The 25,012-nt window shown below is 29.8% G+C and overlaps 1 protein-coding gene and 4 non-coding genes across 5 annotated transcripts in view; all 5 read left to right on the top strand.

The window, feature by feature from the left end:
• Nucleotides 1-25,012, top strand: part of LOC148283057 (guanylate cyclase 32E) — a gene marked incomplete at its 3' end in the record, with an annotated part of 223,567 nt that overhangs the window by 113,227 nt on the left and 85,328 nt on the right. Inside the window, exon 6 of the mRNA XM_088224128.1 lies at nt 5,054-5,240. Coding sequence (XP_088080254.1) covers nt 5,054-5,240 — 187 coding nt within the window. The remainder of the gene's footprint in view (nt 1-5,053; nt 5,241-25,012) is intronic.
• Nucleotides 16,999-17,069, top strand: TRNAG-GCC (transfer RNA glycine (anticodon GCC)). The gene has a single exon. It is a non-coding gene; the product is annotated as a tRNA-Gly (tRNA).
• On the top strand, nt 17,983-18,053 carry TRNAG-GCC (transfer RNA glycine (anticodon GCC)). Its single transcript has one exon. It is a non-coding gene; the product is annotated as a tRNA-Gly (tRNA).
• TRNAG-GCC (transfer RNA glycine (anticodon GCC)) lies at nt 20,108-20,178 on the top strand. Its single transcript has one exon. It is a non-coding gene; the product is annotated as a tRNA-Gly (tRNA).
• On the top strand, nt 23,741-23,811 carry TRNAG-GCC (transfer RNA glycine (anticodon GCC)). The gene has a single exon. It is a non-coding gene; the product is annotated as a tRNA-Gly (tRNA).

The raw sequence follows: 25,012 nt of genomic DNA, 5'->3' as shown, positions 1-25,012 counted from the left end.
GGGAATTTTCCACCTCAGAAACTTTAAAGGCTGATTTCAGCGAATAACAGCCTATTAAGTACATTTTGTCTCTGAACGTCACTTCTCCCATTACTTCTCCGACTACCCTTTCAGACGAAGAATATTTTTCAGTACTATGATATTTGTGGATGAAATTATTAACCCAAAAAAAACACAGAATTTCGAAAAAAAAATATCAATGCCAACTAGAATACGATCATTATACTGGAGACAAGGTGACATCATACTAAAAAAAAGCAATGTCACAAAATTCAATTTTATATAACGTAGTAAAAAATATTATGAAATGGGAAAAAACGGTTATAAAAAATTAAAAAAAACTTTGGTTAAGACACATGTTTTAATTATAATAATAAAAATACTTTTTTAGTTTTATTCCAGTTTTATTTTTGATTATTCCATGTTTTATTTAAATAAAAGTGGAATAAAGTTTTATTCCACTTTTATTTATAACCAGTCTGATGATGTCGGTCACGACGAAACCCGGTCACTGGTAAAAAAATTTTTTTTTTTTTTTAAATTATAAACAAAAGTGGAATAAAACTAAAAAAGTATTTTTATTATTATAATTAAAATGCAGTTCCACCAAGAAATGTCACTAGAAAAACTTAATAAATTAAGACATATGTGTTAATTTTTTTATAAATAATTTGTATATAAATTTAAACAATACAATTATAAGAGCACACATAAGAATATGTTTATATTTTATTACCCTACTCAAGATTCAAAATAAAAAACCTTATTGTATTAAGAACATTTTAGTCTACGTCACTACTTTGCCTACGTTTGAACATTCATATTTCTTCACTCTCAATGACTTTTTAGGGCAGTGAAGAGTAACCTAAGCACACATGTAAACATTTTTTTTGTACAACAACAAACCATCACGCCGTTTCCACGTAAGGGTAGGCAGAGAAGATAGAACGCCACATCACTCTATCTTTGCATACAGATCACGCTTCCTCTACATCCATACATCTTCTCATGCACGCGCGCCGATTATTCCGACTTTTGACATGTCCATCTTCAAGTATTTGTTGGATTTGGTCATACTATGTCTTTCTCGGTCTTCCTCTATTTCTGCATCCATCAACATTCGCATTGTAAATATTCTTAGCCGTTCTTTCGCTGTCCATTCGTTCTATATGTCCAAACCAGCCCAGAGCTCCTTTCTTGATTTGTTCGATAATGCTTGTCTCAGCCTTACATAAGATACGGATCTCAACATTTGTGCGGCTATCGTACATAGTTTTGTCACACATTCGCCTGAGAGATCGCATTTTCGTAATTACCTCATAAAATGATTTATGATCTTTGTAATTGGCAGTAGAGCTGTATTGTACATTTGAATAAATAGCAAAGATTTTGGGTGACACGCATCGTTTACGGACGGACGATCTTGGTCCAAGAACGAGCGATGCGCTTTCTTCCGTCTATTTCATTTACAAGGGCTGCAAAAAATATTAATATTATGTTTGAGTATGTCCAAATGCGTGCAGACTGGCTGGATTTTCTCCCTAGGGCGTTGTTCATGTTTAAATTTATTTCAACAGAGAGGGAAAACGTTTTTGAGAGGTGATAAAGGTTTCAGCTCTTTTACTTCACAAAAATCAACAGATGGAAGAGTTGAGGAAATGTGGATGTATAAACATGGGCAAAATGGTGAATGTTACACAGTGTGTAAAGTGGCCACTTAAACCAGCCAATGACAGGTCATAAGCCCTGTAAATGCCTAGACTTCCATATTCCCCTCTCAAAAACGTTTTCCCTCTCTGTTGAAATAAATTTAAATCAAGACAAGTTTTTTTAGAATTTTGACACATTGAGCTAAAAAGCTTTTTCGTCACTGCCCTAGGAAATGAAACCCAGTCTTTACCTACAAATATTTGGACAAATTCAAAATATTGTTGATTCATTTTATATTGTTCGGAGCTGTTTACGCAACTTGTATTTTTAGATTAGAAAATCCTGTATCAATGTGTTTCTTCATTATCTTGAATTATTCATACGAGTAAGATACCAGGTGTGTCAAAAATATATTTGTTTTCAACAATCCAAACCGAACAATTTTGCACCGAAATTGGTTCTGTGGTGAAACACAGTAAAACGAGATTGAATCTGAATTTACATGTAAATATTTTGATGAATAGAAAGACGCTCAGTCATACAATTTTATATTTTGGTTTTTGCACGATCGAATTGATTTCCGACATGAGTTTTAACTCAAATTAAATACTATTTTTCAAATTTGTTAAGGTAGCGTTTTAATTAATAGTCTGGACAAAAAAATAGATGCTACAGAACTAATTTATTTTTACGGTTATTTAAAATTAACGTTTTCTCGTTTGTGTCAGGGCGGATGATGAATACAGTTATGTGAGCGGAATGGAAATTTAATCTTGGACGAATGTTTTCGACTCAATCATTTTTTCCTATTTTTCAGTGTCTTTTTCAATACTTTTTGAAAAACGTTTTTATTATGTTTTATATTTTTTTTTGGTTCCTAATGTTTTTTTATAACTTGTATGCTGTAGACCAGATGTGGACAACCACCGCCCCTCAGGCCAGATCCGGCACATTGGCCGTTTTGATCCGGCCACGGAAATGTCGAATTTTGATCATAACTTCTAATTTTAAGATTATTTTAATACAACCTACACGAATTCTTACTATTTATCATATTTGTTTACCGTACGTCCGAAGACAGCAGATAAAACTGGGCTCTTGTTTAGGTCTATGGATGGTCTTAGGTCTTATAAGAAACAATTTATCAATAAATAAATAAATAAAACAATACAGACACGTAAATAGTAAATATCTATAGTGAGTAAAAAAAACATTGCTCTAGTTTCACAATCTAGGGAGAAAATATGGGATTACGTGTGTGATCGCGCCGCCTGCCCGTTAGCAGATGCACGCTCGAAATGGTCTGGTTCGCGGAATGCGTTATCCTTTATTTGCTTTGCCACGTAGCCCTTAATACGATGATTGCAATTACCTAGCTTGTACCGGGATCTTGCACCTTATTGTTTAAACTTCTGTCGCAGCAGTCAGGATCAGATAAGATCTTGTGGTCAGGAAGGAGGGGCACTTGACGATTACAGGACACATTTAATAAATAAGTTATTTGCGATCGTGATGAGATTTCCAAGCACATGCACAAACGATCAGCTCAGTTGTTATTATGGGGTCAAGACAATATCGGAACCCACGGTAGGCAATTGCAACATCTTAACCAGGGCCCAGTAGGTAGCAAATAAATATGAACGCCTCATCGTAGTAAATGTGCTATGTATATTTGTATGCATGCGTAGAGTAAATGTGGCGTTACCTCACTAGCCAATGTCGGGACAGGTCCTGTATATGCCAGCCTTTCATATTTTCATAACAAAAATGCTCTTCATCTGTTACGTAATATCTTTAAGTCTAAGAAACATTATTTTCATGACGTATAAGCGACTCTTCGCTTTCTTTAAAGCGAGATTATAGAAAGAGCAGACTTTTCATATTATATATTTCCAGGGACTGCACGGTTTCATTTTCGATTTCCTATCCAATCAGTAGTTTCCGTTTGAGTTCCCATTTTCTGTTTACAATTGGTAACTTAATGTAACAATATTTCATCAAAAGCTATTTTAGTTACGTAGAAAATTAGTCTGAATTTATAAATAAAAATAAATAACATGGGTATACATTATAATTCGAAACAAAACTTATTTATTATTAATATTTAAAGCATTAACTGTGTAGTCGAATATTTTACTTAGTGTTATTTAACATTTGTATATAACCACTTACCCACTTTTCTTTGTCTACCAGCTTCGATTTTTTTATTATTGAATTTTGGTTTTCTGATCTTTGTTTTTTGTCATATAAAAATATTTAATAACAATCAATAAAATTAACTTAGATAAGTAAGAAAAATAAATATGCATCCATTGATTGTGTTAAATATTTTCTCAATTCAATGTTTAGAGATTGCAAAGAGCATGTTTGAAGTTTTAACATTTAAATTTACAAAATATAAGTATGTTTTTATAAAAATATAAATAAAATTATGTAGGAAAATAAATAATATTTCGTTAATTTTTTATATTTTTTATTTTGAATCTGGAAATAGGGCACTCATAAACATATTCTTATTTGTGCTCTAATAATAACAGTGTACATATATTTCATTTATAAGTTATTTAAAGCACATTCGGTTTTGAAGGCTTTTAATAAACGTAACATAAAAGCAAACACAATGTATTGTAAAGCAGAAAATTTTCTTTTGAATGACATATATATAACATTACCATTTTTTTGTATTTTTGGTGCTCACTTTTAAATTTGGAAAAAAACGTACTCAATTTTTTTGACACCTTATATCGTGGGTATACTGGCAAAAAACGTTAACTCGAAAATATACGGATTTGACTTAATGATGCAGTTTTGTAAAGTTTTTAACGCTCTACAAACTGGCAAAATACACTAAGTCATATTAAATTTCATATAAGGCGGCCTCCGTGGTGTAGTGGTCAAGACGCTTGAATCACAGGCGGAAGGTCCCGGGTTCGATTCCCGGCGAGAACTCAAAAATTAAAATGTGGTTTTTCTCAAGCCTGGGTGTTCTGTGATGTAATTCACCACTGTAATTGGGCTTCCTGGCCTGTTGTGGTACAAAAATAATAAAAAAAAGAAAAAATATATATCTATTGTTTTATAAAGAAATTTAACGTTAAATTTAATACCCGGTATTTTACTCAGGCTAAAAGCTTTAAATAACTTAATATGAAATTAAGAAACGGAAAAATCAAAAAAATGTTCTTAAATGAGAACTTAACATCTTACTGAATTTAAATAAGACATAAAAGAGTAAAATTGGAACCAAACTTAAATGCTTGATTTCTTAAAACAGGGATTTGAGAGTTAAAGCTTTTTGCCAGTATACCCACGATATGTAAAAATAAACCTTTCTGTCTGTATGACATGACAAAAATCATATTAGATATTAAATAGTGGACCTATGTATTGTCTTTCTATCCAGATAACGTTTCTGTACCTGGACGCCCCGGACGACGCTTTCTCCAAGATAGCGGGCACGGTCATCAGCGAGGTGCGCGCCGCGGGCGTGCGCGTACGCGGCGTGCGCGCGTGGCACGAGCCGTACCACCACGGCTACACGCGCAACCCCTTCCGAGACATCGTGCGGGAGACCTACCACGACTCCAGAAGTAAGTTGCCAACACAATACACTTTCTCGAATACAGCGGGCCCAATAAGCGAGGTGCGCGCCGCGAGCGTGAGCGTGCGCGGCGTAGCAGGAACTATTCTACCACGGCTACGGCACAGACAAAAAAAACCCTCTCACCGCACCGTTTACTTGTAAAAGTAAGCCGAGAGGATTGGACACATCTCTCTATCTGTACATACAGACCTCGTTTACTCTACATTCATGCGTCTTTTCTTGTACTCAAGTAGTTTTGTATACGTGTCGTATAATATATTTTGAAGGTATTTTTTTATTTTAATTTTTTACACCTTTTAACAAAATACATTGTTACGTTCACTTTGCCCAGCTAACAAGGGTACATACCCCGTTCCAAGCTAGGCAATTTCATTCTAATATATGATAATAGTTAACAAATTCTCTACAGACTAATAAAATATAAACTTATTCGTATACACATTTTGATACATATACATACACAATACACACACATATACATATATACACACATATTTACACAAACATACACATACACGATACTTGCGCATACACATGTATACATTCATAAAAACGTCGACAATTTATTTCTGCGAAACTTCATGATTGCCATCTATAAATAAATATTTTTTAATTATTTCTTTTTTTATATTTTATTTTCGTCATCCAGTAAGAATCTCCAATCCGTGGCATGCATCAAATTTTCTGACTCCCTACGACCAATGTCATGAAAGGGCGAGGTCAACATCTTCCGCAACTTGACTACACTCCCGACTTTTCACTATTCTGGCAAAAGGTTGTGGACCTTTTTGCCTACGTTATAGTGTTTCTCTCAATGCCAGAACAGTGTTGACCCCTTCACTTAGTATCAGATCCCTATTAGAGTATTTTGTATTATGGTTGTGGTTGAGACTTTTACTACTATACTACTTGTTTTTTTTTTACAAAATCCATTAATGAGACCTCCTCACTGGAGAAACCTGGTCTAAGGAGGACTGTATAGTGTTCAATTTTTGTTTACATATTTCACATGACATTCAAATATTTTTTTTATTTCTTTTATCCAAATTTCCTTCGGTCAGATATTGATTTCTCATTTGAAATGATTGCGCATACCATTTGCTTTTATTTCGTTAACACGTTTTATTTTTTTAATTTGAAAATTATTTTATTTTGCTTCCCCATAAAATTAAGCAAAAAATATTTTTTTTATTGAATTCAAAATCTTCCTTAAGCCGATTAGCAAAAAAGAAATAAATAGAAAAATGAGGAACATGATGGCAAAGTAAATTACATTATTTACACATTTAATTTTAAAGCATTTAAATCTAAATAAAAAACACATTAGACCCATCCTATCCTGATCTCCATATAGTGGAAAGTTGTATATCTTCTAGATTCTAAAATATAACATTTTATTTTAAGGAACCTTTTTTAGATAATGAATGATAATAAAATACTATGTAAATATACAAATAAATAAAAAATAATGTAAAACAAACTCCCTCTCTGAACACGAGTTTTCACTCTTTTAAAGAGGTAATAACGTTATTATAAATCATGTTTGTACAAAAGATTTATAATTTTATACTTATTTTGTAAAAAAAAAATAATGAAAAAACACTTATTAATCCTTCATAGAAAAGGTTTTCCTAGTACGTAGAACTCTAAAATTAATTTTCCTAAACAAAAACGTGTGGTATGATAATATCTTTTTTTTTTAAAAAGCCTTTAGGGATTATAACAATAATAAAACGAATCATTTTTCTTTTTGATTTCATACATATCGTTCATGGTAATTTTTTTTTACAGCTTTAGTAATATTTTTATTTTATTTTATAAGGTCATCCGCCGATGATACATCTTTAATTATATAATTATACAAAATAGATAGAATAACAGTTTTGTTTTTTTTTTATATTTTATTAATTTCTTATACATTATACAACACCGTGAAAAATAAGTTGTACGTGTGTACTTATTAAATAAGATTATTTTCCTTACAGATTATTATTAACTATGGGTAAAATATTTTGTTTATTTTGGTCTGTATTGTATAATTTCAGTCCCTAGTTTATTAGTCTCGACTGTTGATGTCTCGTTTTAGCATGTTGCATGTGCCATTGTTATATTTTCGTATAATACTCGTGTGTGTTACTATTTTTGTGCTTTTGAGAATATTAAAATATTACTTCCCTTAAAAGTTTTCTTTTGTATGTGTTTATGAAAGTATAACTGTCTGTTCTGTTGTTGTTGTTCATAAATAAACAAATAAACCAATTTTACTTAGTACTTTTTCTAGAATAATCATCGGAGCTCATAATGAAATTCATAAATACGTAATACTATTGTATTCACATATGCAGGGTATTTTGAACACTGTTAGTATTTGTGTAACACTAAATGCTTCCTTTGTAGACCAAATGTTTGTAATAGAACAGATAGTAAAAATGCATCGAGCGTAAAACTTTACGATAAATATTTACTGGGTGTGTTTTTCTTCCGTGTTACTAAAGTTTTATATTGCAACACGATTGAACTTATTTTCTATTCTTGTCCACTCGTTTTGTGTTTTAAAATTCAATGCAATAAAATTGTGTTTATTTATTTTATTTAATGCATAAAATACACAATTTTATCATGGAGCACAATTATATTTTTTTATGTCCCGACGTGTTAGAAAATTCCGTGTTAAGTCGGGACTCTTCTATATATAAATCAAAAATACTTATTAACATATAAAATAATATACAAAACAATCAAAACAATGTGCAAAATAATAATAGAAACATATAAATAACAAAAATTTATACATGTCGAAAAATTAAATGCAGATAATATAATAATAATCATAACATCGCTGCTGTTTTCATTATTATCCATATACGTATATCGTATAAGTGTATGTCATCACTGTCATATGTATTATTATATAACTTTTGATTCCATTTTCGACATGTATTATAAATTTTTATTATTTTTATTTTTCTATTATTATTTTGTATATTGTTTTGATTATTTTGCATATTTTTTTTGATTACCTGTATATTTTTTTAATATGTCAATAAATATTTTTGATTTATATATCGAAGAGTCCCGACTTAACACGGAATTTTCTAACAAGTCGGGATATAAAAAACATATAATTGTGTCTATGTAAAATTGTGTATTTTGTGCATTAAATAAATAAAAATAAAAATCTGCACACTGTGGATTTCTAGTCGACTAAATTAGACCTACAATGCTTTGAGTATGTCCAAATGTTTGTAAAAAGGCTGACCATTTGTTGTAACAACGTAAATTTCTAAATTTGATGCAACAGCGTAAAGTAACCACTTAAACCAGCCAATGAAAGGTCATAAGCCATATGAAGGGGTAATTATTTCTACTTTGAAATAAAGCAATCTCCTAATCTGTTTCCATTGGAGAATCATAAAACTAAGATAGACCTTATATGCATTTTCAAAATACTAATGCTATAAGTGATGTCTCATCTCTGTTGCAATCGATTTCTTTTCACGTTCCCAACCATGTCACCAGAAGTCGAATACAATAATAATATTTTTTTTACTAGAAAACATTAATTTTGTAATGAATTTAGAATTGGATGTGAAAAAGAAGAAGACAAAATGAGAATTAAACATTTCACTTAGATAATATTAAAATGCCAAAATTTAGCACGGAACGTTTTGAAAATAGTAAAGATATATCAAAGAATTCACTTAATTTTAACAGAAGAGAAATTTCTATAATTAATTTTGTAATTGATATTCGATAATCTTATTATATTTCTGTGAAAGGATAGAATTTGATTTATCTTTTGATTAATGCGAAAAAAGCCTCCAGCCTACCTCAGCCCTAGAATTTAATCCTAATGTAAAGTATTCCATAATCCTGCTAAATTGTGTATGGTCACGTTTAGGTGAAATATTAATACTGTCTCTTTTAAATAATAAAAATGGTTGTAATAATTCAAAGTAGAAATTAATATCAAACTCCGTCAGTACCCATAATCTCACCCAACTCGGTCTTAGTAATCTCACCAAATTCCGTCTTGGGTCTTTTTAAAATAATACCTACTTTAAAATGAACCATCCCATTTTTTCCTGATAATTTCTCGTGTGTCCGTGCGGATGAATAACAGATCAGTTCGTGAGATACAAGTTATGTGTGAAATAGAAACGAAAGCTCTGCTAGTTGGCGCGTTCGCCTACCATGCTTGAGGTTTTGGGTTTGATTCTTGAGAGGGTGAAAGTGAAATATTAAAAAAAAATGTTTTACGCTAAACCATTTTATGCTGTCCTTTCCCATCAATGGGAAACAGTTTGGGCTTTCTAACATTTAGTGTTGTAATAGGGAAATATGACTTTTTTTAGAACATTAAATTTATGTAAGTATGCATAGATATAAAATTTGCATACGTTACAACAGAGATGGAGAACATGTTTAAAAATAAATTAGTTTACAGGCCTTACGACAGCTCATTGGCTACTAAGCATTTTTTTTCTTCTCATAATTAACATATCAAATTTCTGAACAGACTGAAATCTTAAATATAATATAAAGAAAAAAAAAGTTAATTTTTTACCTTTTTAATCATGGTAATTAACATCATCTCTCTATCTGCAACCAGTAGTGTATAGGGCATTGCATTGATACTCAAATGTAAAATGATTTTACGTTTACGAAATAATTCATTTAATAATGTGTCTTCAGAACATCTATAAAATACTATCCAGTAATTTTTTTAAATTTGTAATTTTAAATTCCCGCAAAACGGTCATTCCATTGGCCACGCTCCTATTCGTCACGATTCATGTTTATTTGGTCCTGCCCGTTGAAATTTGTTTCGAACATTATCACGAATCTTGACGTCACAACAACCAAGGCCGAACACGTCCCGTTTTTCTAGCAAAGTATTTTTATTATATTTCATTTTTACATTTCTGTATGCAATCATTTCTTCACAATGATGATGAAAACGATGATGATTCTTTCTTCAGATTAAGCATCTACATTTCATATCATTTATTTATTTATTATCATTATATTACATACACAAAATTATAATTTATACAAAGTTGCTTTGACTGCCTAACTAGAATTATTTACCCCGTTCCAAGACAGTCTAAAAAATATAAAAAACAGTATTTAATATAAATAAACAGTTATAAAGATAGAAGACAAAGTGAAAAACAAAGTTGATAATGGAGTAAAAACATAGTTAAAAAAAACATAGTAAAAGTGCAGTAAAAACATAGTAAAAATGTAGTAAAAAAAACGAAGCAAAAACATAATAAGAACAACGTAATAAATGTAATGAAAACTTGGTAAAAACCATTAAAAATATATAAATATGTAAATAAAAATATTTTAAAACTCAGTAAAATGCGAAATAAAAACAGAATACATGGTAAGAAACATATTTAAAGTAATATTTAAAAAAATAATGTATGTGTATAGCAAAAAGTATATTTAAAAAAACATAGCAAAATACTGAGTAGAAAGAAAAATAAATATGTAAACAATAATTGTACCTGATTTTGTTTAATTTATTATGTATTAATTTCTTTTCACGTTCCCAACCATGTCACCAGAAGCCAACGCCTGCTATTCATTCAATCTTTTAGGAGCTACTTTTGTTTTTATGCCCCAATGTCCAGAATGTGTAGATGAGTCGATTGGTCGCATAACTTGGAATTCTTTGGGAAAGATCTTCTGGCTTTTTGTTGATCTATTTGCCACTAAAAAGTGTGGGATGAAGATGAATTGGCGTAGTTTAGCTCGAAGTTTTATATGTTTATCGTGTTTATGAATATATTGTTTACCATTATTTTATTGCCTTAGTTTGTCATTGCTACATAATTTTATATTATTTTGTTCCGTTTTTGGTATATTTGTTTCTTCGTGCAACTGTTGTAATTGGCCGTATATAAAGTGAATAATATTGTAATTTTTTTTTTTAAACAGATTTGTTTACAACATTGATAATATTGTAAACAAATCTCTCAAACTTCTCGGTTTTATCAATAGAGTGACGATGGACTTCAAAAATATGAATACCATCAAAACTCTTTATTGCTCACTAGTTCGACCACATCTAAAATACGCTTCTTCTATTTGGTATCTATTCTACGGGACTCATATTGAGTCTGTCCAAGACCGTTTTCTAAGACAAGTGGTATGGTTGCTCGGATTACAAAGGGGTAATTATTCCTATTTTGAAATAGAGGAAACTTCTTATCTGTCTTCATTGGAGAGACGTAGAACTGAGATGGACATTATATGCATTTTCAAAATATTTAATGCCATAAGTGATGCCCATCTCTGTTGCAATCAATTTCTTTTCATGTTCCCAACCGTGTCACCAGAAGTCAAAATCGGCTATTTATAAAATCTTCTAAGAGCAACTTTGGTTTTTATGCCCCAATGTCCAGAATGTGTAGATTAGTCAATTCATCACACGACTTGGAATTCTTTGGGATAGATCTTCCGGCTTTTAGTAGATCTCTTCGCGACTAAACAGTGTGGGATGAAGTTAGATTGGCATGGTTTAGCTCGAAGTCTTAGGTCTTTCGTTTTTATGAATAAATTGTTTACAAATTTTGTTTTGCCCTGGTTTGTCTTTGCCAAATAGTTTTATGTTCTTTTTGTTCAGTTTCTTGCATTTATGTTTCTTCATGTAACTGTTGTTATTGGCTTAGGCCGTATATATAATAAATAAATAAAAATGTGGCCTTAGCCAATTACAACAGTTAAAAGAAGAAGCATGTGTTTAAAAAACTGAGCGAAAAAATACAACGTAGCAAAGACAAACAAGGGCGATAAAATAATGCATGTTAGACAATGTTTTAAAAGTAAAAATAATAACTGTGTTTTTTTAATGGTTTTGTTAAATACTTACGAACTTCAATTTTTAGTTTCGTGCAAAGCTATGTATTTTTTTTACTATTTCCCTCAAAAAGAAATATACAAAGAATTTGATTGAAAGAATTAGTTTTAGTTTTAAATTTGTTTCAACAGAGAGGCAAAAAAAAATTTTTTGAGAAGGGAATATTTTTTCCTATCTGTTGCAACAAATTTAAATATAAATAACTCCCTAGGGAGGAAATCCAGCCAGTCTGCAAGCATTTGGACATACTCAAAACATTGTTGTATTCATTTCAGGACTACGGTTGTTTCAAGTCTGCTTCGTTTAAGATAAGTATTTTAAAATTAACATATGTTAATATGATTTTTTTATATGTGTACTTATTTTTTATCTAAAAAATATGTTAGTTGCTTTTCACGTGAGCGGGGTGGAACCACATTGAAACTATGTAACAGGGGTGATATTTTCAGGAATTATATTTCATGAACGTTTTAATTACAAACATAATTAAATTCACGATTTGTGTTAGGGATTACACAAATTTATCAAACAGTTTTAATTAAAAGATTTGCATGTTTTTACTAAAAGTTTTTTTGTTTGAAAAATTCCGCACATTTCAAGCATTATACCCACGCTATACAAATATATGAGAAACGTGGATTTTCACTGTTGCTATGTAGCATGTTCGAACGATATTAAACGTATTTTGAAGAAGTAAATAGATTTCTTTTTGCTTTCTGGAAAGAAGAAAATGTAAGCATTTTTTATTATCAGGTATTATTATATTGCCACATTTTCAATTGAAAGTAGATTTCAGAAATGTACTTATCCCACAATTTCAATTCAAATACAAAGCAAATATTTTATTTTATTTATTTAATAAAATTTCAAGAACTACACTTTTGATAACAACATATTAATACATTATATTTTTTTTATGTCTTCTTATTAATCGTACATTTTTAAACCACAGTACAATTTGATACTTTTGTTTTTTCTCATTGAAAACATTATTTGTCAGTGAGAAAGCATGTGTGCATATTTTATACATTTAAATATATGTTTTTGTGATTTGAGTACAATCCTAATTATTATTAATATTTGAAAGCATTAACTTTGTGGTCAAACATATTACTAAATGTTATCAAATATTTGTAAATAACCACTTCTGACTTTTTTATGTCTACCGGTTTCGAGACGTACCCGTTTCTTCGTCAGGACACCAATTAAACTAACATATAAAACCCACTATACACCTTCACCATAGTTGTTGCACAAAAATATAAAACCAACACGATATGCATTTTAATAAGCACATGCACTGATTAGAAAAAATAATGTTCCTTTGATCAATAATCAAACAAACTTCCAATATAGTCCTTTATACGATGTTACACTTTAATGGTCACCCTATGAAACCTATTAAGCTTATCTTCTCCCTCCATCCCCTCTACTTTTTCCATTAATTCTCAAACAAGATAATATTTTCATAATTTAATCAGTGCATGTTTGTCCTAATCAGTCCATGGGCTTATTAAAATGGATGTTGTGTTGGTTTTATATTTTTGTGCAACAACTATGGTGAAGGTGTATAGTGGGTTTTGCATGTTGGTTTGCATGTTGGTTTAATTGGTGTCCTAACGAAGAGACGGGTACGTCTCGAAACCGGTAGACATAGAAAAGTCGGTAAGTGGTTACATACAAAAAATTAAAAACATTTTTTTTTTTTTTATTTATTAATAAAACATATAAGACATGAATATCATGATATTATATTCCCAGGAGTTGTACGAGAAAACTCATTTGGGACGGTACATAAAAAAAATAGTACATTTCTTGTAACAATACATAGTATACATTTAAACAATAAAAATTTTAACAAATTTTAACAATCTATGAACTTAATATTAAAAAGGGAAAGAAAACATTTAAACAATCTGTGAACTTAATATTAAAGAAGAAAATAAAAACATTCAAACAATCTGTGAACTTAATATTAAAAAAGACAAGAAAAACATTTAAACATTCTGTGAAATTAATATTAAAAAAGAAAATAAAAACATTTAAACATTCTGTGAACTTAATATTAAAAAAAGAAAAGAAAAACATTTAAACTTAAAACACAATATATAGACTATTCACAGAAACTGAGCTAAAAACTATCACTTTCAAAAAGATTCAAGAAATAGGTCTTCATTTCTGGTCTTTGAGATTTACCACTCGACATTTCATTTTTAAGGTCATCAGGCAGTTTATTAAATTGTATACGACCAATGTATTCCAGAGACCTTTTGCCGAACTTCGTGGAACAAAATTTAGAAATGTGAAGATTTTTTGCATGTCGTGTATTATAGTTGTGAATTTCATGATTAAATGTAAGTTTTAAATTTGTGTGAGCAGAAAAGTTTATGATGTTTGAAATAGTGTTAGTGATGTCATACAGTGCCATTACCTTGAAAGGAAGTATTTTTGTGTTACGATAAATATCCTTGACATGGGAATCCCATTTCAAACCAAGAATGCTTCTCAGAGCTCGGTTTTGAAGAACTTGAATCTCAGAAATCTGGTTTTTGTTAGCTAAACCCCAAATACAGCATAAATAGGATAGGTGAGAATGTATCATAGCGTAATAGACGGCAAACAAAACAAAGTGAGGAAGCAGACCACGAAGTCTATGCAAAACGCCAGTTACGGGTACTATTTTTGATTTAACATGTTCATATTGGTATTTCCATGAAAGTTGAGAGTCAATATATAGTCCTAAGTATTTAGTAACATTGGTCTTTTCAATATAGCCAGTTCCTAGAGAAATATTAACTTTCAAATCCTGTTTGTTCCCAAAAATCATATATGATGTTTTTTTCATATTCAAACTTAATTTGTTTAATCGCATCCAGTCGGCAAGACTATCGAAATCTGTCTTCATTATTTTTTCTAGTTCTTTTAGGTTACTATTATGATAAAAAATGACAGTATCATCGGCATACAATTGAAGAGTCCCCTTTAACCCCCACTTAGTGATATCATTAATATAAATAAGGAACAAGAGTGGACCAAGGATTGACCCCTGCGGAACTCCACAAGTTATCCTACCTAGATCACTAGATTCTTTTCCGATTTGAACCGCACAGTATCTGTCAGTGAGATAGCTTCGAAATATTTTCAAAGGTATGCCAACTATGCCTAAGTGTTTCAACTTATCCAATAGAATCTCATGGTCCACAGTGTCGAAAGCTTTTTTTAAGTCTATAAATATAGCTGCAGCAAATCCACCAACATCTATTTTTTTTTGTAGATTTAAGACAAAGTCATAAGCAGCACATTTAGTATTTGAAAACTTTCGAAATCCATACTGTTGGGACGTAAGAATTTTATTGTCGGTCAAGAATTTAGTGAGCCTATCTTTTAAAATTAGTTCAAATATTTTAGAAAATACTGGGAGTATCGAGATAGGCCGGTAATTAGAATTTAGTCTCCTAATTATTACATTTAAAAAAGAGCGACGAACAGTAATAATGCAAATGTGGGTATTTTATTGTTTTATAAATAAGAATGCTTTTTTTTACTCAAAATTATATATTTTTGTTTTTATGATTTACTCAATTATTTTATTACAGTATTTGGGTTTGTCCAATTGTTTGTAGACAAAATACTGGATTTCACCCCCTCGGGAGTCATTAAGATTAATAAATTACAACAGGGATGGAAAATACCTTAAAGAAGGAAACATGGAAGTCTAGGCATTTATAGGGCTTATGACCTGTCATTGGCTGGTTTAAGTGACCACTTTACACATTGTGTAACATTCAGCATTTTGCCTATGTTTGAACATACGTATTTCTTCAATTCTTCCATTTGTCGATTTTAGTGAAGTTTAAGAGCTGAAACCTTTATCGTTAAAATTATGATGTACGAAGCCTATGTCAAAAGTAAATTGAGTTACATGATCTCCTTCTGGGGAACTGGTAACAAGACAGACATAACAAGAATACAAAGACAACAAAATAAAATTCTTAAACTAACATACAACCTACCCTACCTGACCTGTACGACTGAACTGTACAAAAAAACACACCAGTTTGACAACTACTTGATTAAAATTGAGACCTTAAAAATTGTGCACAAAATAACACTGGGAAACATACAAGACGACGACATAATATTAGTCAAAAATGCTGACATACACAAATATAACACCAGACAACAACAACACTATCATATTGAAAAGGCAAAGACAAACACAGGACAGTCAAAAATACTACTTAATGGACTTAAACACTACAACGACCTACCTTACTACATGAAAACTTTTACTGGAGACAAATTTAAAATCAATCTGAAAAAGCACATGATGACTGAACTAACTAGACTAAACGAGACATAAAATGACTACACAATATTAAATTTCTAATGTAACCCTAACGGGTTTTTTAAAATTGTAAATAAATAAAATTAAAAAAAAAATTAATTGCTTCTATATTGGTACTGGTTTACCTACATAGATAGATGCAACAAAAAACTCATATCGGGAAATGTACATAGCACATTGTGCTCTACCATTAGGGATTTTATATAAATATGTTTTAAATATTAATTTTATTTGTACTATGTATGTAATGTGATTTTTTTTAAATGCCCAATAAATAAAAATTATCGGAGATTTTCTTTACGGGTGTTTAAACACACGGGAATTTTTTTTTTCAAATACTATCCAATGTAATCAACCTCTCTTGCGGAGCAAGTTTCCAAATTTTTTTTGTTTATATTTGAACATGTGGTTTTAATGCAACATTTTAGCCACGTAATAATGTCGCATCTTGACCATTTGTTCATGAAATTTATTACAAAATTACTTTTATGCCTATAATGACGAAAACACAACGAATTCACGTGAGCATCGGTGGTTCAATGGTAGAATGCTCGCCTGCCACGCGGGCGATCCGGGTTCGATTCCCGGCCGATGCATTTTTATTTTGTCTGTTATACAAATCGTTAAATTTTACAGTTATTCAACAATGTTTTGAATATCTCCAAATGTTTGAAGAACGTCAACAGATGGAAAAATTTAGGAAATGGGGATGATTAAATATGGACAGAATGGTGAATGTTACACAGTGTGGGAAATTCTATTACGTGAACCAGCAAATGACAAGTCATAAGCTCTATAAATGACTAAACTTTTATATTCTCTTTTCAAAAATGTTTTCCCTCTCTGTTACGACAAAGTAACAATTATTTTAATTTTTTTGTACCAATATCTTCTTCAAATATTATTTGCTTTTGTAACAATTCCTATTTTCTTATGGATTAAATGAAAGTTACAGTGATAACATTTACTAGATGTGTAAAAGTAGATATGTATAGAATTTTTTAAAAACATATACCTTTTATGAAATTTATTTATAACAAATTTAAAAAATAAAAAAGAAATACACACATTTAACAACATTCAACATACATTTAAAGAAATACAAAAACATACAGTTTAAGAAATAAAATGTAAGGATTCAAGTTTAATAATTGAAATTTTTCGTTTATTCAATAATAAAATTTTGTCCGTATCCAGTCGAAAGATATTTTCTGGGGTGAAATAGAACCGGAACCCTAAATCAGTGCTTTCGACTATTTTCAGCAAAAAATCCCGAAAAAGAAAATAAAGTGAAGATAAGTTTTAGACTCAATTTCTGGTACAGTGGTTTAAGAGGTGATTTTACAGCATAATATTTTAGTTTTTCTGGAGCGTCACTTTCTCTTCCATGTAAAAAAAAGTGCCATATGCACTACTAGATATAAGAAAATAATAATAATTCTCGTATTTAATCGATTTTGAATAAATAAAAAAATGACGTGGTTGTATTTTTTGTAATAATCGGCATGAGCATCGGTGGTTCAATGGTAGAATGCTCGCCTGCCACGCGGGCGATCCGGGTTCGATTCCCGGCCGATGCATTTTTATTTTGTCCATAATACAAATCATCAAACTTCACAGTTATTTTAAATTTTTTGGGTTGAATTATTATTTGCTTTTGTAACAAATTCAATTTGATTTTTTTCATGGATAAAACGAAAAATTTAAAGTAAGTTTATAATAATACCTGTAGATGGAAGGATCTGTTTCTTCCTAAACTAGTAGTGCTTGAAAAAACACTCAAGTGGTCGAACTAAAGAGTGTTTTATTAATTATATATTTAAAAACAGTTTTTTTTTCTCGTTTACCATTTATCGGGCATTTTTTACAGTTATGAGTTAATAAGTGTCTGAAATACTGTCTAGTAAAATAAATATTTTTTTTATATTTATCAGTAGCATAAAAGTTCCCGCGAAAACGCTTTATTGCATTGACCATCCCCCTAATACGTCACGATTCGGCTAAATTTTTATCATCGTTTATAACCGTTTAAATAGATCGTCGCACATTTCACGAATCTTGACGTCTCAGTTGTCAAGGCCAATCTTGTCGCGTTTTAGTGGAGACGTATTTTTAACAATTATTTTTTTGAAATTATTTATGTATTTATTAATTTAAAATTACACTAGCTTAAATATTAATGAACTTATTAAGGCTTTTAAGGCTATGCCCGTGTCAAGCCACAATAAATAACAATAAAAAAACATAGTAAAATTAATTAGATCAAATTTTAATGACATAGAATAATAATCTAGAAAAAAAATGTAAATGTAATAAATAATAAAACTCCAAAGAATACAATGCAAAAAAGATAATCAGAAATAATTTTTAAAATATAAATTAAGAATTACACATAATCAAAAATACAACATAATGGTGTCATTAAAATCAACAAAATAATTGTAAAATATAGTAGTTTTAAAAAAAACAAAATAAGAGTATCATTGAAATCAACAGAAAAAGAATATATATATAAAAACATAATTGAAATGATAATTAAGATATGTTTTCTAGAAAATCACTGAATACTATAGTAAGAAATATAAGAAATAGAAGCAATAAATCATATGCCAAATAATAGTACGAACTAAATTAAATTATACAAAAAATTATGAATGAAAACATTTTTACACAACATTCATATTGATTTCTAAAATACAATTGATTTATTTATTAACCCCTAATAGGGCTTTTACACATACAGTGGTACTAAACAAATTATAATTATAAAAATAAGTATAATATGTACATAAAAACAAATGAAAATACTGGAAATTCAGTTATTATTAATTTTTAAATATTAAAGAATAATTGGCTCTTGAAGTTTGATCAAGTTATAGCAAATACTTCAAGTTTTTGGTCATCGGTGTATTTGTTCCCGAGAGAGTAAATTCTCGGGAACAGAGAATTAATGTGCGAATAATAATTAATAAAAATAAATATTATCAATAATCTTAGAAAATTTACCGTGCCGCAGTCGTTGCTACATGCAGCTTGTCAATCTGAAATTTCAGTAATAAAGAAAACACATAAAAGCCTAGACTGATTCGAATTCAACTCTTGTTCTAGGAAAAATAATTAAAAATTACCTACACAATATTTTTTTTACGTAAGTTTTTTAATTTTTTTTAACGTTTATGGGTCTATTTCATTTATAAATGATTAAATTAACGGTTCACAAACAACATACATTTAAAGAAAAACAATACGCACAATTTTTTTTGATAAAAAAATTGTGCGTATTCAGGCGGAAGATGTAATTCTTGGAGTGAAATAGAACCGGAACCCTAAATCAATGCTTTCGACTATTTTCAGATAAAAATTCTGGAAAAAAAATAGTGTGAAAGTCGGCTTCGTACTATAGTGTTTTTTTGCGTTCGGCTATTATGCTTGTGGTTTTAGGCTCAATTTCTGGTAGAGTGTTTTAAGAAGTGGTTTAACAGTAAAAAAAATTATTTTTTCAAAAAAAAACTTTTTTCAATAAGTGCCCTATGCACTACTGGGTAAAAACAAATGATAATAATTCACCTATTTAATAAATACTGAATAAATAAATAAAATGTTATGCTTGTATTTTTTGCGATGATCGGCATGAGCATCGGTGGTTCAATGGTAGAATGCTCGCCTGCCACGCGGGCGATCCGGGTTCGATTCCCGGCCGATGCATTTTTGTTGTATCTGTAATACAAATCATTAAATTTTACAGTTATTCAACAATGTTTGAGTATCTCCAAATGTTTGCAGAACGTTAACAGATGGAAGAATTGAGGAAATGGGGATGATTAAATGTGGATAGAATGGTGAATGTTACACAGTGTGTAAACTACTATTACTTGAACCAGCAAATGACAAGTCATAAGCCCTATAAATGACTAAACTTCCATATGCGCTTCTCAAAAATGTTTTCCCTCTCTGTTACGACAAATTAACTTTTTTTTTAAACTATTTTTTTTGTATTGATATCTTCTTCAAATATTATTTGCTTTTGTAACAAATCATATTTAAGTTTTCTTATGGATTAATTGAAAAAAATACATTAATCAATTTGTTTCTTTTTTGGGTGATACCGTGTGTGTTAGATGTGTTCCGACGTTTCGGCTACCATTGCAGGAGCCATCTTAAGGGTAAACCGAGTGAAGATTGGCTGCTGAAATGGTATCCGAAACGTCGGAACAAATTGATTAATATATCTTTTTCATTTAATCCATAAGAAAATAGGAATTGTTACAAAAGCAAATAATATTTGAAGAAGATATTGGTGCAAAAAAATTAAAATAATTGTTACTTTGTCGTAACAGAGAGGGAAAACATTTTTGAAAAGAGAATATAAAAGTTTAGTCATTTATAGGGCTTATGACTTGTCATTTGCTGGTTCACGTAATAAAATTTCCCACACTGTGTAACATTCACCATTCTGTCCATATTTAATCATCCCCATTTCCTAAATTTTTCCATCTGTTGACGTTCTTCAAACATTTGGAGATATTCAAAACATTGTTGAATAACTGTAAAATTTAACGATTTGTATTACAGACAAAATAAAAATGCATCGGCCGGGAATCGATCATTGCAAATAATACAACAACGTTATTTTTTTATTTATTCAGTATCGATTAAATAGGGGAATCATTATTTTTTTCTTATATCTAGTAGTGCATAAGGTACTACATTGGCACTTTACTCGCAGCATATCCGGATCATTTTCGTTATATGGAAGGTAAAATGACTAGTCTACGCTTCCAGTTCTACGAGTCCAGAAATAATAAAATAATGTTGTGTAACCTGTAATGGAAGGACATGTGCGTTCCGAAATTAATAGTCCTTTGCAATAAACTCAAGTGGTCTAAAAAAGTGTTTTATTAATTACGTAGTTAATCATGTTATTCCACAAAGTAAATGCCGATTCAATCAATAAAAAAACGTTTTGTTTAAATTCACTGTTTTTAGACAAAAAACTGTGAACTTCAGGGTAAACCGAGTGAAGATTGGCTCCTGCAATGGTAGCCGAAACGTCGAAACAAATCCAACACACATGGTATCACCCAAAAAATAAACAAATTGATAACAGTGCCTTCCTTCCAAAACCTTCGTACCTTTTTCATTTATAATAAGTTTTTTTTTTTTTTAATTAAATTTATTTATTGACAATTCTTGATGGAATTCCATTGAAATGATGTTATAACTTATATCTATTTACATATAAGTTTTTAATTTCAAAACACTTTATACACTTCCACCTTTTCCAGTCTGAAGATGCCCATTAGAGGGTGAAAGCGCTAATTGGTCAAATAAAAAGGTAGAAGTTTACCAAGTATTTTTAAATTAATAACTTATATGTAAATATAAGTTATAATTAGTTAATAATAACACCTGAAGATGGAAGAATCTGGGCTATCCGAAATTATTATTTTTTTGAAAAAAAATCAAGTTGTTTAAAAACAAAGTGTTTTATAAATTATGTATTAAAAAACAGTTTTGTTTTTCATTTATCACATAAAAGGAAATATAGCTCTTTTTCAGTTATGAATTAACAAGTCTTAATACAAAGTGTTTTATCATTTTTTAAAATTACAACATACATTTGAAAACAACATGTATTTATTTATTCTCTATGTCAATGACATATTTTGTCAAAATTTAAATTTAAAAATAATATCATATGCCGATGATATGGTTGTTTTAGTTAAGGGAGTTTACTGGAACTCAGTAAATTTAGTAGCTAATGACGTTATAAATAAATTTAAATTATGGTTTGACAAAGATATATTTTCTTTAAATATGGAAAAGACAAAAATCGTTCCATTTTTAATTAACAAAACAAATTTAGATTCAGTAGTAAAAATAATTATTCACCAAAGCAATTGCAACAAAACTAACTGCGATCTTACATGTTCAGTAATTGATACAACAGATGAAATTAAGTATCTTGGTGTTTACATAGACCAAAACTTAAAATGGAAAGACCATATTAGTGAACTAGTTGAACGAATTAGAAAATGTATATACATATTCATTAGATTAAGGAATATTTTAAAAATCAATCATTTAAAAATACCTAATTCCTCAAATGTACAATCTTTGTTACAATATGGTATTAAAGGATGGGGTGGTGCATATGCCAATTTATTAAACCCTCTTAAAATAGTACAAATATGAATTATTAAAGTAATTTTAAAGAAACCCTCAACATTCAATGCGGAATGTCAATATAAAATATTTATATAAGTTCATACAGTAGCCACGCTTTATAAAATAAATTCTATTTTACAAATTTATAAAGAAGAAAATATAAATGAATTTGAGATAAATGAGTCACTCAGATACTAACATAATATAAAAATTCCTAAATTCCAGACAAGTCATGGTCAAAATAGCTTTGTCTTCAAAGGTGTACAAAATTATAATAATCTTTCCAATGAACTCAAAACTATTTAAAATAATATATCAATAAATAAATTCAAAGTTAATCTAAAAAAAATTTTTTGAACACGTGAAAAAACTACATTAAATTTTAATTACTATGAATGTAGATTTTTTTAATGATTTTTCTATGTTAATCCTATGTTTTTTTTTTCTCATGTACTCGTATTTAAAAGTATATAAACTCTTATAAATAAACAACTACAACAGTGTAAGTCGCTCTCCAAGCACAAGAGTTAGTCTCTTTTTTAGAGAGTTACAGTGATAACATTTACTAGATGTGTAAAAGTAGATATGTATAGATTTTTTTAAAAACGTATGCCTTTTATGAAATTTATTTATAACAAATTAAAAAAATAAAAACACGCATTTAACAACATTCAACATACATTTAAAGAAAAACAAAAACATACAGTTTAAGAAATAAAAAGTAAGAATTCAAGTTTAATAATTGAAATTTTTCGTTTATTCAATACTAAAATTTTGTCCGTATCCAGTCGAAAGATATTTTCTGGGGTGAAATAGAACCGGAACCCTGAATCAGTGCTTTCGACTATTTTCAGCAAAAAATCCCGAAAAAGAAAATAAAGTGAAGATAAATTTTAGACTCAATTTCTGGTACAGTGGTTTAAGAGGTGATTTTACAGCATAATATTTTAATTTTTCTGGAGCGTCATTTTCTCTTCCATGTAAAAAAAGTGCCATATGCACTACTAGATATAAAAAAATAATAATGATTCTCGTATTTAATCGATTTTGAATAAATAAAAAAATGACGTGGTTGTATTTTTTGTAATAATCGGCATGAGCATCGGTGGTTCAATGGTAGAATGCTCGCCTGCCACGCGGGCGATCCGGGTTCGATTCCCGGCCGATGCATTTTTATTTTGTCCATAATACAAATCATCAAACTTTACAGTAATTTTCAATTTTTTGGATTGAATTATTATTTGCTTTTGTAACAGATTCAATTTCAATTTTTTCATGGATAAAACTAAAAATTTAGAGTAAGTTTATAATAATACCTGTAGATGGAAGGATGTGTGCCTTCCTAAACTAGTACTGCTTTAAAAAACACTCAAGTGGTCTAACAAAAGAGTGTTTTATTAATTATATATTTAAAAACAGTTCTCTTTTCTCGTTTACCATTTATCGGGCATTTTTTACAGTTATGAGTTAATAAGTGTCTGAAATACTGTCGAGTAAAATAAATATATTTTTTTATATTTATCAGTAGAATAAAAGTTCCCGCGAAAACGCTTCATTGCATTGACCGTCCCCCTAATACGTCACGATTCGGCTAAATTTTTATCATCGTTCATAACCGTTTAAATAGATAGTCGCACATTTCACAAATCTTGACGTCTCAGTTGTCAAGGCCAATCTTGTCGCGTTTTAGTGGAGACATATTTTTAACAATTATTTTTTTATTATATATTTCAAATATCTGCCTTTTAATAACATGCAAAATGATAAATCAAATCGCTCATACACGCGTTTGTGTAATATTCATGTAAAAAAGTGAATTGAACAGGAATGTTGCGTCTCATAAAACGAAATAATACGGACCAAAATGGACACCAAGTCGTTGAAACAAAAGGCATAATAGTACTAAACACGTGCGTTTCCAGAAATTATCTAGCAGCCAATGGGCCACATGCCGACGGTATCTACCTACTGTCTACAAAAGCTTCTCTTCGGATATCTATGTTTGATTTATTTAGTTTTTCATTGCTTACTTTTTGGCATGAACACTTGACCAATTTACTACAATGCTTTTTTTTTATAAACTAATTGATATTGTTTTAACTGAATTCCACTCGTCCATGCGCTTTGTAGCTGCACGATGATTGGTTATCTAGCTTTCATATATCAACTTTAAAATACCTAAATTTTGTAAATGGGGTCTAGAATTCCAATCGTCTATGCGCTTAGTAGATGCAAGACGTGTTGTAATCTTACTCCTTTTTATTATTCATATTTTTATTTTTTTTAAATATCATTAACACACTAAATTTATTTGACAATTTTTAAAATGTGTAAATGGGGGCTAAATTTCTAACTGTCTATGCGCTCTGTA

The sequence above is a fragment of the Micrasema longulum genome, unplaced genomic scaffold (assembly GCF_059751315.1).
Source record: "Micrasema longulum isolate JH-2025_06_02 unplaced genomic scaffold, ASM5975131v1 h1tg000264l, whole genome shotgun sequence".
Lineage (NCBI taxonomy): Eukaryota > Metazoa > Arthropoda > Insecta > Trichoptera > Brachycentridae > Micrasema > Micrasema longulum.
The sequence above is the reverse complement of the archived record's forward strand: the minus strand, read 5'-3'. Positions and strand labels throughout refer to the sequence as shown.